Raw genomic sequence first — 18285 nt, 5'->3', positions numbered from 1 at the left:
TGCCCCTACTCTTATCTCTGGCACAGTTGACCCTATCGATGCCAAACTTTGCACACAACCTCCGCCCCTGATTTCTTGCATGGCCCTCTTCTAGCGCCACCATCAGGCCGTTTTTTGCAAAACACATTTTTGGACACAGCACCCTACGGCTTGGTAGTGTGGTACACTACACAGTACCATGTCATCAACATGGATCTGTCCCATTTCCACTTTCCCTCCTGATTGGCTACGATTGCCTTCTAAAGTTTGTGTATGCGACGTGACAGTCGCTTATCTCCTGATTAGGGAGTCTTACTGGTGAAATAATCGTTAACTTGTCTTTAGTTTGTCAATCCTAACATGGGTGTTCTTGTGTGTTTGTCTGCAGACCTGTCCATGGCCATGCAGAAGTTGTACCAGACATTTGTTGCCCTGGCTGCCCAGCTCCAGTCGGTCCATGAGAATGTCAAGGTAGGATTCACGTCCTCCACCAGTTATGAGCCAAATTCCCTTTCTCTCAACACATTTAGGCCTAGAATTATTGAATGCCTTAACATTTCTGAGTTTCTAGGATTTGTTCTCTTGTTTTTTGCTGTTTTTTGAAAATAGGCCTTGGAAATAAAATGTCATGCTTGGCTGCTTGAAGGAAAAAAATAATCTCTGACACAACATGTACTTTACTTTCATTTGTCCTCTTGGTTTTCAACCCTTTCCATGTCAAGGTCCATCCATTATTTATTTGGCATTTGAGCCACTGACCACCATTTGACCCAAAACGTAGAATATTTTGTTATTGTATACGATTTTGTCCTCAATTCCATGCTGTATTGATGTGGTACCATAGGAGAGATAACAGGCAAACAATCAAAATAACAATTGATCTTATACATTCTCTAATTGTGTAGACTTCTTGTTAATTAATTAATTAATTAATGTTGTTTTTACAATATTTTAACTTTGAGAGCGTAAAATGAAACCAAACAGACGCGCAAGGGTTTCATTTAAAGATCTATTTGGTTACCATTTCCATCATTTAGCTGGCTACCACCTGAAACCCCCTCAAGGACCACTGGTGGTCCCCGGACCACTGGTTGAGAACCACTGTCCTAGACCACCGATTATTTGATTTGACCACAAGCCCTGTTCAACATTTTTCACAATAATCCATATATAAGCTCAAAGCCCAAATTCGGGACGCCAGGTTGAAGCTGTTTAACCCATTTAGGCCTAGAATTATTGAATGCTTTAACCAGTGAAAAATAGCAGATATACAAGCTCACAGCGCGGCACTTGTAGATCAGCTATTTTTGAAAAAGTCGTGAAAATGTGTGCAAATCTCTGAATATATGTATTTTCAAAGCGAACGTTTGTAACTCAAATTTTGCTTCTGGGTGGTCCCTGGAACTAAATATTTTGAGATGCGGGTCCGTGGCCAAATAAATATCATTTTGGGGGTCCTTCACTTGAAAAGGTTTGAGAACCACTGACATAGTAGTCTCTCAAGAACAGACTAACTGAGCTCCATTTAAGTGAAAAGGACCTTTTCTTTGACGATGGCTGGCCAGATTGCTGACATAGAAACATTGGCTTTTTCAAAAAAACGTAGGAAGATTCAAAAGACACTTATAGAATCGGGTCAAAATTCTAATTTTCACGATTTTTCAAAAATGGCAGCTCTACAAGCTTGCAGCGCGGCACTCAGTGCTGCGCTGTGAGCTTGTATATCTGCTATTTTTCAATAGTTAAAGCATAAAATAATGTGTACCCGTTCTAAATGGGTTAAAATCGGGACGTATCGGCCGCATGATACAATAAAAAAAAAAAAAATCAAATGATGGCTGATACATGGTCCGACTCTATCCTGGTTTTTCCACCGTCTCCTCTGGGCAGATCTTGAAGCACCAGTACCTGAGCTACCGGCGCTCCTTCCTGGAGGACTCCACTGACGTGTTCGAGTCCAAGCGGGCGGCCAACCGGAAGTGGCAGAGCTCGACGCGCGTCACCACCGGCCCCGCCCCCTTCACCGGTGTGCCCAATGCCGCCGCGGTCGCCATGGCCGCCACGCTGACCCAGCAGCAGCAGCCCACTCCAGGTCTGACCGCCTTCAAGTTCTAGAAACCTTCCAGACACTTCTGTTCTCACCCCACCCCACCCACCCCTCCTCAACCCGAGAGATGATGGGAGGATACAGAGAGGGAGGGAGGGAGGGAGAGAGGAGACATGACAGGAAACGCATTGCGGGGGAGGGGGGATAGTCTCACGTCGCCATATACGATCAAAGAATCTCAACGTGCTGATAAATGTCTGACATCTACGTCAGTGGTTCCCAAACTTGAATTTCAAGAATCCCTGGTTCCATTTGTACACTCAGAGTTGGGATGGGACGATATGAACATTTCACATCACGATTATTGTGACCAAAGAAATCGCGATTTACGATATTATCGTGATAATCAAAATATCCCCAACATCCATTATCCTGGGGCGGAACGACACCTTGGGAGCTTGTAGATCTGCTATTTTTTGGCAAAAAGATTTGGTAGAAAGTGAAAAAAATGCTGTATCAAGTACGTAGTATATTAGAAGTACGTTTTACCAATAGAGGGTTTAAGTGGCACCAGATAGGCAGCTCGGCAAATAAAAGGTGAATTGATCCCCAGTGCATGACGGAGGACGATATCACGATAAATGACATTTCCACGATACGATTATCGTGAGTGTTTTTATCTCACCATAAACGATAATATCGCTTATTGTCCCATCCCTAAATCAGAGTTGCAGCTGAGGCCGGTGCCAAGTTGGTTTGTCTCTTGTAGAGGAGAGTGTAGAGCAAAAAGAGGACGTCAAAAGGGATCAAAGCCCTGTGCCAAACCTTGCTACCTCATCTCTAAAGCATCTGTCCCAGGGGTACAGGAGCCAGGAGATAGCACGTACATAACTTAAACCTGTATACCGTTGGTGCACCTTATAATGCTTTGAGTGCATATACATAATATTAGACAGGCCTCAGTGAGCATCAGCGTACGCGTACCCAACCTTTTTCAGTGATAGTGTCATCCCTTACCCTCTCTAAGAATTTCCATGAGAACAGACTCATACAGTGTTTAAGCAGGATTCACGACAGTGTCGCTGGCCAAAATTAGCAGAAGCGTGAGCTTGTAGACAAGCTACTTTTGGTGCGCGACAGAGCATAAATTGGGCATTACCAAGAATGTTGTCCCTCTCTGTCACCTTGTCTCTCTCTCTCTCTCTCTCTCTCTTTCTCACTCTGGAATGGGACCGGAGAGGCTGGCTAGTTGGTACAACAGGAGGGAATTAGTCTCTATTCTACTCACTTGAATCTAACAATTTAAAGACCTGTTGGGATGCACGCTCAGAATTGATATTTGAATTGTGTAAATTAAAGAGGTTTATTGAATCTTTAGCTTTAGCGGTGTGATTTAATTGGATTTTCTGAATGTTCAGTCAGGAGCTTGGATGTCTATTTCGTTTTTAAGAACGTGGCTAGCTGTTTCAAATGCTGTGTAATGAGGTGTTGAGTTATTAAAATGTAGCTCTTACTGTTCAGTTTGCCTGGGGGGGGGGGGGGGGACTTGCATAGGGATGCTCTGATTGACCAGATGCCAAACTCGATTATCAGTGACAGGGCTGTTAACACATCGGATGCCCACGTGGTGTCTACAAGTCAATTTCTTTGATGTCGCTGGAGGCCCACGACACGTTTGACGCGTTGTACAGTAAACTATACTGTACTGTAGCTACTGCACTTGGCTACCGCGGTGATGAAACAAACTCCATTTCCCAACGTGCAGCACGCAATTACGTCACCCGGACGTGCTGTGTGTCTCGTTGACTTCCTGTTTAGCGGCTGCACAAAAATGCTGTTTTCGCCTAATCTAGCTTTTAAATCACTTTCATTTCAAAACGGCAGCCTCTTCTACCTGCCGTAACACAAACACTGTGGCTTAGAAATGATAAAAAACGGTCCTGACTGAAAGAAAAGATTTTCGCGAAATAAACAGGACATACTCGGATTACATTTACTCGGATTACTTTTCTCGCCAGTACTCTCGCCGGTAGGTAAAATGACGCGTTGCCATGGGCACCAGCAAATTAAGACACGTTAACCACGTGGGCGTCCGATGTGTTAACTACGTTAGCCCTGTATACCTCGTAGTGTGACGAATTGCAAAAATAGGTGATCTACAAGGTCAGAACGCATCTCACTGCAACACGTTGTGAGCTCGCAGATCTGCTTTTCCACTGTTAAAAAAAGATTCTCCCATAACGACATAGATAAAATAGGGATGCTATGTTGAAGCTGGTTAAACTTTAGCATTTCAGCCCAGCAATAGTAGTAGTAGTAATAGTAAATGAATGACTGTTGGAAAAAAAAGCTCACTCAAATAGCTAATATTTGTGCTAGTCGCTTAATGCAGTGTCCCAAATTCACAGAAGGCAATTGCACACAGAACATCTTATTTAACAAATCTCGAAATCATAGATGGCCACCAGATTGATATTGGCAAGGTTTTCTAATTGTTGATTGGCATCTTGCCCAATTCTTTTCCATCAGAGCAGCCCTATCTAGATACTAATGCTGTAACAGAATACACAACCTGTAAGTAGCTCGGGAAATACTTGATTATAAACCTCAATACTCGACTATAAATGAATCTAGTATTACAAGTTAAGTATTTCTTTTTATATTCATTCGCATTGTTTTGCGTAGTGTCTCGTGTGGACAGTGCCGCATCTCTGAGGTGTTACAATTTCTTAGGCCTTTTTTGTAGGCTATTGTTGTGTGGCCTTTGTATGGCATTATATCAGGACACCCACATAATATAGATTGAACAAAGTAAGGCTCAAATGTATTCCTCCGCACGACTCTTGACAAGTGCTGTAAGTGATGTATTTTCTTTGTTAAAGTATTAAGATGGCTCTATATTCAAATAGAAATAATGTCTCTTGAGTGTTTGTTGAGTAACTGGAGTGTCGCGGCACTCATGCTCTTTCATGAACAGGAAATGCATTCTCCTGTTTCATTCAATCATAAGAGAACTCATACAGGATAAACGAATGAAATTGGAAGTGATGAAACAAAGATAAAAATTGCACACAAAATTGGAACTGGAACACCATAATATTTATAAATTGGAATGTAGACCTTTAAAGGTGATACACCATGCATTTAAAAAGTATTTATGTCATATTGTGTCCCAAAAACGTTTTTCAAAAGGTTTGAGGCTAAATTACCATTTCAGCTGCAGTACCACCTTTGGCCTGAACTGCGCCACCCCCCCAACAAAAAAAATTGTTTGAAAAAATATATATATTAAAAAAAAAAAATCTTTTAGAAAAAAAATCTTTTCTTCAAAAACGTCCGTTTATGACGTCACAAACGGCAGCAAATCTGGACAGCCTGTTTTGAGAACCCGTGGGATGCTTTTAACCTCCACCTTCCCAAAACCAGAGAAAGACACAACGGTCAGAAATGGGACTTTGTGAGGATAGAAGGTGTTAGTGGGACCCCAAAAAAAGGTTTTAAAATAGGAAAAGTGATTTTTCATGGTGTATCACCTTTAACCTTTATACACAAACCAAAATACATCATTACAGCACCTTTGAATTTACTGCATTTCTGTCGTGACGTAGTATAAATTGGCCTTAAGCTACTAAGGGCGGCTTGCACCAAGAGGGATTAAATAAATCTTAGTTTAGGGTTAATCAAGGGTTTGTTGATCTAGGTTTTATTTTAAATCGAGGTGCGTTGCACCACTTAAATTTAAGCATTGCTTAACAAATCTGTGATTAAACCCTTAACCTGTGATTAAAACCATAAACTGTGATTAATTCATGGATTAAATGTCCTCCATCTTGGATTTCGATATAAACAAACTGGAATATGCTATTCTCTTGAGCCTAATATCGTTAGCGTTACTCTTTTATTCACTTCTGTTAAGAAGAGCGCCTGCAGCCAAAACAAAACAAAACAAAAATATAACGCTCCCCGTCATACGACGGTGACGCTCTGACGCTACAGTGTGGTGCGGTGCGGCGATGCGCGGCTAGAAGCAAGAAAAGACCACAGTTTTGATCACATTCACATTTGAGTCAATTATGAAGCGAAAATTAAAACGTCTCCATGTTGCTTGGGAAGTCCACAAGCAATGACAAATGTCTGTATGTCCCTGTAAATATCTAAATGTTCGCTAATTTAAAATAGCCGATGTACTACAAGGATGTGATGAGATGTTTGTTTTCAGCTGTGAAACGCTGTCTGCAGTTTACTTGCTGTGGGGCTTCCCTCCAGGGGCGATGAAGTTTCAATATTGAGCTGGGTGCTCGTTTTTGACCCCCCCCCCCCCCCCTTCCGCCCGCTCGGCCAGCCGGCCTATTATTTTCTGCAATCTCGCATCATTGAAAATGAGGGTATATTCGAGAAAATAAATTAAGTTTAAATTAATAAAGTAAGGAAAATTCAAGCTTAGAACTGCTCTGCTGTACTGCATCGCACTGATGAGAGTGAGCCAACCTATCTGAAAGGCCGTCAGTGATTAAAAAAATACTCACATGTTTTACTTAAGTAAAAGTAGAAATACTCTGTTAAAAGTCCCATGTTCAAAATGTAGGCCTCCTGGAGTAATGACGTTTTGGGTAATCAAAATGTACGCTGTAATAAAACGTAGCTTAGTAGTCATTATGCAGAATGTCCCATTTGATTTGACAGGTCTTCACAATTGTTTGTATAAAATATTTTAGCAGATCTAAGCTCACAATATGCGTCACATTGTGAGCTTGTATCTTCAAATAGACCAAATGTAGGGCTGAGGGCTGAAGTGGTTATGCCTTTATAATAATCGAATTTGCAAAGTAACTAACCGTTTTCAAATATTTGTAGTGGAGTAAAAGTAGCCCACAATATTTGCCTCTGAGATGTAGTGGAGTAGGCCTAGAAGTAAAAGTAGGCTATTGAAACTTAAATAAGCCTACTCCATAAAGAAAAATAAAGTAGGCCTACAGTAGGCTACTTGAGTAGGCTACATGTAATCAGCAACAGCAACTTGGGATACAGACATTAAGAACCGGTTAAACATGTTTAGCACAGACATACTTGTGTATTAGATTAGAAGCAATTAGCATGTGTAACTGTAAGGGGGTCGCGGCGACCTCCAGAAAGTCAATGGGAACGTTGGGACTATAGCGCCGTTTGGGGGAAAAAAAGAGAGACAAAAATACGGTCCGGACCGTCCGGTCCAAAAAGACCCGGCTCTCATAGCTGTACGCTTGAGCTCCCAGGCGTACCCTATGTTACCGCCCCTGCTTCCCTCAAAGGAGGGGGACCCCCATTCATGTCAATGGCATGTTTGCATTTAAACCACCTCTACAGCAGGTTTAAAATTAATCCCTTACTGATGTTTAAATCAAAGTTTAAAGTAGTGGTGTAAAAACTAAACCTGATTAATGAAAACTAGATTTAACCCTCTAAGGCCCACGGTTGTAATATTACAACGTTTGTATTTTATCCAAAAAAAGGTTTAAATCATTTTATTTTAGCTCCCCCTACCACCTAAACACCACCATTGGATTCTATTGTTTAGTATTACAATGCCATTGGCCACAATATTTGCATATAAATACCCCCCACAGGGGCTGACATTCACACCCGCCACACCCGCTGAAATTCCAGAGTTTTGACGAACAACATCTCACTTTTTCATGGAAGCTATACCTCACAAAAACATAAGTAAAATGCCTGTACTATTTTTTTTGGTGATCATTAGAATGTCTAGAACATGTACATATGTTATTATTGTGAAAAATATCCCCCATATGTAAATTAGAGCATGATTTATGATTTTTGATTTATGGCTATAAAATCTTACATAAACATTTTTTTGAAAAAAACATTACATTTTCCTCTTAACTCATTTAATGCCACCCTTTCACCACTAGAGGGGGCCCAGTGTGCCACAGACAATCCCATAGAGATATGCTGGTATATGCAGAAGCCCTGCAGCCATGACTTGCCTAAACACTTTCCTTTGTGCATGTACAGGAAGAGGATGAAGTTAGCTTGAAGTTAGCTATTGGCTACCAAGCATTTTAAAAGCCTTATTTTCGTCAACTTAGCCATGATTAAACCTTGCACACCTCATGCATGGGAAAAAAACAGAGAAGAATGAGCTCTAAAAAATCCAATGCAATCCTGGATTGCATTGTTGTGGGTTTGTGCAGTTTGTTCACAGCTTTCAAACAAAAAAATCCGATTGGAAATCCGTTCAGGCATTCTTGAGATAATAGCCATTATGTTTTACACTGTTGTGAGCTTGGAGGTCTGCTACCTGAGTTGTATGGGGGTTGTATGGGGGTTAAACATGCAAAATCGCGATTGAAATCATGTTCACTAGTTTTGATGGGGTCCAAAAAAAAAAAATTCAAAAAAAAATTTCAATTTTTTTTTTTTTTTTTTTTTTTTTTTTTTTGAATCACGTGTATATACGTGATTGGCACTGTGGGATGCGCTAATATATCACGTGTATACACGTGATTGGCACAGAATGAGTTAATAGGACTCCTACAACACCATCTGATTTTTTTCAATTTTTTATTTCAAGTATTTCTTAATGCGGGCCTTAGAGGGTTAAGGTTTGGTGCAAGCTGATTAAAAGATAAACCTTGATTTAAACCAGTTTAAGGCTTAAACCGTGTTGGTGCAAGCCGCCCTAAGTACATTATAGCATTTGTGGAGCAGTTGTGTCACTGTTGAAGTCGAATAAATTAGTAAGTTGAAGATATCATTCCTTCGTAACCATGGCGGCATCCTTAGTTGACATGGAATCTTTAAAGCAATATTCAAATGTACGGCAGCAGGGTTTTAGTATTTTAACATTTAATTACAGCTTTATGCATGCGGAACTACTGTATATCTGCATACACTTGTATTACCGATATGTCACTCAATAGCCTCTCACCAACAACACTATAGACTGTTACCACAAATGAGTGGAACCTGTATTTATTCTGTGAACTTAATAACATCCTTGCATCCTAGAATGTTCTTTTGAGGCACATGCAAGAGTTTTGGTTTGATTAGCCTCTATCCTATATTTATTTGATGTGCCAAATGTGTGCCAACACTCTTAGTATTTGGTCTGCTGGTCGTTTGACAAATGGACTGAACCTAATCACGCAAATGAATGTCATAGTCTTGTCTTTAGTATTGTTTTGTGGCAATTGGTCATTTTAATTGGAATGGCAGGGAAGAGTGGCAGAATGGCGTAGCACTATGCATGCAGTTTGGGAGTGTAGATTCAGATGCATAGTAATGTCAGCCTATATGTTGTCATGGTTTGAAATGGTTGCCTCTGGGATGGAAGGTGCCATCAGACACATACCTGATGTGTAAAATAACAATGTCAGCGGAAAATGTATGTCACGTGACGTTATAGATCGGCCACTGCCATCGGTGAATGTCAACTTAATGTGTAGATGTGCCGATGGCAGTCAGCGAGGCAAATATTCACCAATAGCGTTATATAGGCGATATATTGGTGAATCTCTATTAGGATTGGGTTGAGTCTAGTTTTAGTTTTATACGGCCGATATATATCATGCATCCCTACGAGGGGTAGGTTAGGTTTGTTTTTTGCAGTGTATTAGTCTTAATTTAACTAGAGCCGGACAGATAATTGTTGGGTCCAATGCCGATCCAGATTTTAGAGTCTTGGACCACTGTTCCGACCAATATTTTGTAGAAAGGAAACAAAGTAAAAACAGATTTTATAAAAGATTCTATTTGAGAACACAAACTTTAGTATTTATATAAAACTTCAGAAAATGTAACTTTAAATAAACAATAAACAAGTAAATATATAATGCACATAAACGTGCATTTATCTTATTTAAATAGCTCATCTAAACAAGCTTGTAGATCTGCTATTTGATGATGGCCAATATATCGGCCAAATCGATATCGGTTTGGCTCTAGTTTTAACAGCTCTGCTCAATTAATTAATTAAAATCATTTGTAATCTTGCCCACGTAGCGGGGAAAAGGGCTTAAACAAAATGTTTATAATGTAATGTCAAATTGACTATTTATATAACACAAGAATGTGATTGGCAAAATATTTGCTAACAAGAATATAATCTTTTGAGGGTAAAATGTAAAACTTAACTTAACTAAAATGACCCCAATTACTGTCACACTGCTGTCCTAGATCAGTGGTTCCCATGTCAAGGACCCACACATTCATATGGGTTTGACCGCAGACCCCCTGAAAATACTTTGTACCACGCAGAGACCCACATACAAGATTTGTTTTAAATGTCAAATATATCCCACATTTTTTCAAATTTGGTTCAAGATTGTCTGAAATAGCAGATCTACAAGCTTAACAACACATCGTATCATGACGTGTTGTGCTAGTTTCAAATATCTGATGTGTGTGTGTGTGTGTGTGTGTGTGTGTGTATAGGGTTAAACTGATTTAGCTGGAGAACAGCTAAATCAGTGTACATTCACACTCAGTCAAAAAAAAGGAGAGGGGAGTGAAGTTCTTTTTTTATTGCTGATTCAGCTCAGGTGGGAAGTGGATTTTTCAAGGGCGTGGAATGACTCGGAGGCAGTGAGGCGGCTTTTGATTATGAGCCGTCATTGGCTTTCTACATATCGAAATAATTACGCTGTGTGGCAGGAGAAAAAAGTCCAGCTTTATGTCACTTGAATACTTGTGCTTCTGAGCGTAGAGCAACCATTTTCTGGTCTGTTGACTCAAGTTATTTCACTTAAGGGCTAGAATCGGTAAACGTTCCATTACCATGGATATGGTGGTCGATTCACATTCGAGCTACTCAAAATGAAAGTTGGGTTCATAACTTAAAGATGAAGCGTTCATTCACAGTTATTTAATTCAAGGTGGCATGATGCCTTTAATAAAAGTATGTATGTATATATTCGACTACAATTTTTAAAGGAAGTTTGCTTTAAAGACTGGTTGAATCGAAACCCTCTCTTGTCAGTTGTCACCCGTTGTGCTGTTCACACCAAGCATGATAGTTAACCATAGCTATAAACATGATGTTTTAAAAATCCTTACAACTGAAGTGGATGGCAGAGTACTTCGTACTAACTACTGTATAACGACAACGGTGCTCGTAAACCAGGGGTCTTCAACGTTTTCAGGCCAGGGACCCCTTAGATGAGAGAGAGATGAAGCAGGGACCCCCACCACCTTTTCATAGATTCCATATAGTTTCATCGTTTGACAGCACAGTCATCTGTGTATTTGGATTCATGTCAATTTGTGTTTTCAGATAGTTAACCACTTGAGCCGTCATTAACTTATAAACTTGACCTTTTACTCTGTACTTAGTCTGCTCTTTTTCCCCTCTACATCAAAGCTCTTTGCCAAAAATAGTCGATCTACAAGCTCACAAAGCCTCCCAGCGCGAGGCGTTGTGAGCTTATAGATCGGCTATTTTTGGCTAAAGTTCTCAGAATATGGACGCTAGGGTTCAAGTGGTTAATATAAAAAAGGAGAAAAAAAAAGTTTCTATCAACTCTGGGGACCCCCTAGGGGTCCCGGACCCCCTGTTGAAGACCCCTGTCGTAAACGATATCGCTTGTATCACTTTCAACTTGATTTTATGAATCATAGAAACATTGACTGCACAGCGCATGTTTTGGTGGTGCCACAGTTTACAGAACGTATCGTTCATCAGTGTGGACGCCAACATGATTGTCGTTACAGTTGCCGTGCTTGGTGTGAAAGAATGGCCCTTTAGTTCAGGTGAAGAGAGTGGATTTGCTGCTCATACGCTGGTCCATTGAGGCCAGTGAGATGCATTTGTGCCAAAAAAGAAAGAGGTCGGTATGTGTAGTGATGCAGTCCTCGTTTGGTAGGGACGCGCCATGTGCTCTGAGATGGAACTAAAAAAAAAAACTGCTGCTTTGGACGTTGCTGTGTCCTCTCTTTGACAAACCTAGACCTAGTCTATACGCTTTGACCTAGCAGCCCCATAGTCTTTCATAATTGGGATTCCCTAGTGTTCAAGAGGAGTACAATTTTGCTTTAGCTTACACTCAAATATTTCTTTGTCATCCACAGCTTTTCAGTTGCTCTAGATTGTCTTTGTTCTATTTATTCCATTATTCTAAAAATGATCCATGATCGCCTTAACATTTTTTGGAGGACTCTGAAGTTGTCTGTGGTGGTTTGGAATATAATTATCCTAGTTGGAGGCTTGGAGTAACAGTAGTTATTTTACAGTATTACCAAGATTACAATGTTATGTCTGTCTCTTTCCCAAATTGGAGAAATGTGAATTTGATAGTTCAGTTGGCACAATATTACCTGTTATTTCTCTAGTGATATGCGTCTCCAAATTAGTTTCCTTTTAATGCATATTTATGATTGGAAAATTCTTTCCTGAACTTGTCAGTTATTCTTTTCCTGCAACTGTGATTATGCTTTAACTTGCTGATAAGTCTAGAATGTGTTGAGGTGTCCCTCTGATCGTGTTAAGTGAGATGGTGAACTTCTGGTTCAATAGCAGGCCTGGTGGTGGCGCTAAAACTCCCAAATCTTGTTCCAGAACATAGTTCTGATCAGATGTTATAAGAGCAGCAGGCTGCTATGCACAATTTAGAAGTCAGTGTATTTCTTTCATATCCATTTATTTTGTGACTCTGTATAAAATCCGATACTTAAAAGCATACCTCGATTACTGTTCCTTGCTAGCGCTTAGGGGGTAGTGTCAGGAAAGTGTGCAGGGTCTTTGAAAAGCGATTTTGGCTAATGAAGGCTAAACATCTTTATTTGTTGACCTGTCATTTCTGCCATGTCATTGTCGTATAGAGGCTATGTAACCTATGTAGAGCCAGTCACAATATTGCTTTTGCATTAAGAACATAACCTAACTTCTGAAGTGCAATACTGTACATGCTGCTCCTGATTATTATTATAATACTTTTTTGGAAAGGGAGTTGAGATGACTACATTTTGACATACCATAATTCAGAATATAACATAATTTATTATTGTATTGCACTTCAGAAGTTATTTTCTGATCTCAAAATTACTTTGAAATTCTGGCCTCTGAATTAAGATCGTTCTGGTGAAGGAGGAGAAATTAGCCTTTTCACAATCAATGCATGAGTCTTATCATTTGAAGAATTGTGACAATTCTTAGTGTTTCCCCCATATTTTACTCCCCTTGGCTCTTTAACATATTTTCCTTGAACTTTGATCTTTTCCATTCCCTTCTACCGCGTTGTATCATATCGTTGGTTTCATTTATGTTTGGTTTACACCAAGTGGCAGTCTTTAAGCCTGATTTATACTTGGTCTGTACGATGGTGTCTTGTGCCAAAAGTCGCAGATCTAAGAGCTTACAACGTGTCATGCGTGCGACCTCTTGTGAACTTGTAGATTTGCTATTTTAGGCACAACACTGTCATATGACAGAGCATAAAATAAGCAATAGATGCTACTTTTTTTTCTTCTCCAATATGAATCTTGAGTGCTTTCTCTTGTAGATGAGTGTGTTGACCCTTATATAACCTATGCCTGTTCATATACAGTGTATTTAATATGATATGGTGTGCCTTTAAGCTATATTATTTTTTTGATTTGTGTGATGCATTTTTGGCACATGCTAGTTCATTCACTCTCAGAAATCATGACGTTTTTTGAAGAAAAAAAAAAGACCTGTCAAAATGCAATAGCAATTGAGCAATTAACAATCACTTATGTTCAAAAATGTTTGTGTGTGTTTTTATGTAAGTGGAATTGCATTGAATTGACAATAAATCGATTTTTAAAAGGAGAAACCTTTGTCCTTGTTTCTTTTTGACTGAGAAGTTACTTTTATCCCACACTTTGGCTAATTGCAAATTATGCCTAAATTTGACCACATGAAATGGACAAAAATTAAACGGCAAAAAGGAAACGACACAGGTTTCTGAGTGAAAGAACTAGCAATCTGTAATATCTTGAAGTATTATAAAGCTGGTCTAAGTGATAGTTTTTGTTAAAACAGTTTTTTTTGTTTGTTGAAGGGATAGTTTAATTCATGGATATGTTTTGTTTTTTGTAACATTCCTAAGCCAATGATTTGAGGAGACTCTTTGTGTCTCCATAGGGAACAAAGCAGGCTCTTTGTGTCTCCATAGGGAACACTGCGGGTCATTCAATTATTGGCTTAGGAATGCGACAATAACATCCATGAATTTAAGCCTCCATGGGGTGGGTTATCGATAGAACAAATATTTTATAGGGTGAACTATCACTTTAAAGCTGTATATTCTAATAGTAATTATTGCTGGTGTTTGTTCAGTACTCTTTAACATAAAATACATTTTCAGGTGGGACACCAATTTAATTTATACCCATTTATCAGCTTAAAATGTATAGTGTTTAAAAAAAGAGTTGAGAAAAACACAGCTTGCAAGTATGTCTTTCCAAAAAAAAAAAAAAAAAAGCTATCGTAGAAATGGCTGATCTATAAGCTGACAACACGCCACAATTTGGCAGGTATTCTATTTATTTATTTGGGCTTAAAAGGGATGAATTTATAATGTATTATTGGTACGTTGGGATCTTGAGCTAAAATGTTTGGGAGTCACTGGCCTACTGTTGTGATATCAAAGACTGCTGCCTTCCAGTGCTGAGTTGACGTCATGCTTATTGACCAGCTCAGTATTGCGCGCGCACACACACACACACACACACACACACACACACACACACACACACACACACACACACAGAACTTAGTTCACTCTTGTTTGATGCTCACAAAAACATACATTCACTTACATACACGTTGTTGAACCCTCCATTACCTCGGATTGATCGAAGAGGAATGAACATACAGAATTGTTTGTATTTAATCACATGAACCCTAGCATCCCTATTCTGTGGGCGTGCATTCGTTTCTTGAAATGCATTGTTTCAGCAAGCTCACAATGTGTTCGGCAATTGTTGTCAAATGTATTTAGTGTGGGAGGGGGGGGGGGGAGGGGCACTCGGGTCAATTAATGAAGTGTTTAGGGTTTTAAGGGGTTAAATTAAATCCACCCAGTGCTGTCTTGTGATGGTGAACACTTATCCCTAACATGAGCCCAGAGAACCTCTTAACTCTCTCACACTCGACATGCCGTACTGGAGAGTCAGACTCAGCGGAGTAAAGCATTATCATATGTTTCTCTCCGCCTCAGGGAGCCAGGCGCCCTTGGGGGCAGGGTTCGGAAACCCCTTTGCCTCGGGAGTGGGCACTAGCTTGGGCTCTTCGGGCCTCGGAGGTACTGCCTCTGTTTATTCTAATCAATTTTCTTTTAAAATTTGCTTCCCGACGCCCTTTCTTCCTTGCTCATTCTAGTTATTTTCCTAATCTTCAGTCTCACTGCTCCTCTGGTCCTTTGTATCTTTTACGCTGCGAACTTTCAGTAAGTGTAGGTACTAGGTAGCAGCGATTGTGTGTATGAGATTTTTAAAAACTGAGGAATGAGTCATGCAGGCCAAGATTTGCAAATTTTCTCTACTCTTTAAGCGTGGTAGAGGTTGCTTAACTGTGCGTTCACACCGTAAGAAGCATTAACAACCAGTTGGAGGAAGGCAAGTGAAGACGTTTAATGTGGGATTAGTCCAATCAGGAGAGTCCGCCCTGAGATTGGGAGGTGGGGTTCGACACAGATATAAAAAGCTAGATACCTACCTCTGGTGGGAGGGGTTGGTCAAAGAGAGCTGGCAAGCCTCCCAATAACTCTAACCTAAACCTCCAGAATTCTGAGGCGGGGCTCTTGGGAATTCTGAAGGACGCTTCCTTGTGCGTCACAGAATGGGAAGCTTGGTAGGCCAATCAGATGCAGGACTGGCAGGACTCCCTCTTTCCCATTCGAGGGGGCAGAGTGCCTTCCGCAGTTCCACAGTTACGCACTTCCGCCAGCGGTGTTTGACCAGTCGCGCCAATGAACTGCTGCGGCGGAGGAGGTATCTAGCTTTTTATATCTGTGGGGTTCGATCCCTGGCCGGGTCATACCAAAGAATAACAAAATTGGACCCAGTGCCCCCCCCCCCCCTCTTGGCACTCAGCATCAAGTGTTGGATTGGAGGTCCCTGTGACATACTAGCGTCATGCCCAGGGGGTGTACTTGTACATCAAGTTGCCTCACGCTACAGAGACAGGAGATGGGCTCCTGCCCTAGTGCCCTATGGACCTGGCTTATTTAGTCCAATCAGGTTGCTCACATCGGCAAGCTGTCATCATCAGCATGGCGATGTGGTTGCAAGCGGTCTGAACGCAAAGAAAGACACAGAGAGAGAGAGTGCTTATTTTCCTTACCGCTGACAACTTCCTGAACAGCACTGTTGCAATCTACTCTCTTTGCTGTTTTCCTGCTGATGTGTGCGATCAGCTCAGTGCTGTCTTCACCCTTGAGGCCCTGTGTGTGTGTGTGTGTGTGTGTGTCTGTCTTTGTCTGTCTGTAGTATCTATTTGTCTTTCTGTCTGTGTGTCGTGTGCCTTTCCAGTCCTAACATGTCAGAGGCACTGCTTGCTTGTTAATTGGCTTGATGTACTGTGTGTGTGTGTGTGTGTGGTGTGTGTGTGTGTGTTACTAACTTTGCGGTCTCTCGCTACCGTAGGTTTTGGAGCTGCCCCAGGTTTCGGTGGAGTGGGGACGGGTGGTTCCACTTTTGGATTCTCTTCTGCCAGTAAGCCTGGTGGAGGTAGTCTGAGTGCAGGTACACACACACGCACACACACACACACACACACACACACACACACACACACACACACACACACACACACACACACACACACACACACACACACACACACACACACACACACACACACACACACACACACACGGTGTTCGTCATAAACTTGAGGCACATGGCATATGGTGTTGAATTCAAAAACTATTCAGTACACCTTGATTTGAAGTGTAGAGAACGTGTGCTTCTTCCGGTTGCCTCTACAGGCAATACTTGCTGGAATTTAAAAATGTGCATCTGAGCTAAAGTCTTGCATTTTTAGAGTGACAATATTTCTACTTTTCTGTGTTTTCTTTTTTCTCTTTTTCACCGTTGTATTTACCTTTTCTAACTTGATGTGGTTCATTATGGGGAGTAAAACAAACCATGACACATCTTTTCTGATCGTCTGTGTTACTTGTAAGACGCTTCCCGGGCGCATCATGTCTTGACAGTCAGGCCAGTGATGTATATCAGACCAGTTACACATATGGAGACTCCATGTGACGGTTCTGACAGTAAATTGCGACCTACGGTCACAATTAACCACTTGTCGAAAATCGACTGATGCTCACGGCCACTCAAAAAGTATGAGTCGAATTTCTTTTTTTTATTATTATTATTTTTTTTTTTCAAAAGTTTTTCCCCCAACAATGTTTTAATCTCTTGTTCAAAAACATATAGCGTTAATGTTTTCCAAATGTGAGAGGACCGGTGTGTGTGCGTGTGTCGAGTGAATGTGTGTTGTGCATGCATGCATCGCAGATTCGCATGCATATGGCGCTAGTCAGGTCCGCGGACTACTGGACTACTGGTTGAGAAACACTGCTGGTCTGTTCATGTGCACGCGTCATAGCAGTGCGCGCTGACTGGATGTGTTTTGTTTTGTGCATGCATGCTTGACACGAAAGCTCGCTTGTTTATGGCAGCGTCGCCTCGTGTGCAGTGATTTTGTCAAGATTGACAATAAAACAACACACACGGTCGGTGAGGGAGAGCGAGGCAGACCAAAGCTCCACATTTGATACACTAGCCTGGGGTGCCAGCCAGAGCGCTCCCACTACGTTCCATGGACTTTGTCACTCTGCTTCTAGTCTCTAGAGAACAGACTCCATGCTAACGCAAGGAAGAGCAATTATTTATTATAATTATTATTAGGGCTTTGATGCAAGTTCTGATGGGTGCAGCTGCATAAGTTGTGTTGCTTAAAGTAATGCGCAGTTGTGCTCTCCTCTCAGCTGCTGCTTAGCGGGGGAAAAAAGTCGATCAAAGCATTGATTTCCGGCCTCGACGCGTCGATTCGCAAATAATGCGTCGATTCACATCCCTAACCTGTACTTGTTTGATCGGCGTCCCCCAGGGATCTGGCCCCCATCCTGTTCTTCCCCCCTCTTCACAAAATGTCTTCTCTACAAGCTCAAAGCTGCTGTTTTCGCAGAACGTTGTTCTAGTTTGTCAAAGGTTTACCTATTATGACATGTCCAGAATAGAGTTGCTAGGGTTCATGTGGTTAATGCTGTTTTGGTCCTTTTATCTCC

General features: G+C 41.0%; 1 protein-coding gene across 8 annotated transcripts in view; it reads left to right on the top strand.

Annotated features, from left to right (window-relative positions):
• The window catches only part of nup58 (nucleoporin 58), a 40703-nt gene that overhangs the window by 19152 nt on the left and 3266 nt on the right, over nt 1-18285 (top strand). For 5 of the 8 annotated variants that reach the window (XM_080752289.1, XM_080752285.1, XM_080752283.1 and 2 more), the window contains 4 exons: nt 368-450; nt 1870-2071; nt 15205-15288; nt 16631-16729. In XM_080752289.1, the coding sequence (XP_080608415.1) occupies nt 368-450; nt 1870-2071; nt 15205-15288; nt 16631-16729 (468 nt within the window). The remainder of the gene's footprint in view (nt 1-367; nt 451-1869; nt 2072-15204; nt 15289-16630; nt 16730-18285) is intronic. The other 3 variants (XM_080752287.1, XM_080752286.1, XM_080752288.1) reach the window with 2 other exon arrangements.

Source organism: Nannobrachium achirus, assembly GCF_963921795.1.
Source record: "Nannobrachium achirus genome assembly, chromosome: 21".
Classification (NCBI taxonomy): domain Eukaryota; kingdom Metazoa; phylum Chordata; class Actinopteri; order Myctophiformes; family Myctophidae; genus Nannobrachium; species Nannobrachium achirus.
Note: the sequence above shows the minus strand (reverse complement) of the source record. Positions and strands in the feature narration are given on the sequence as shown.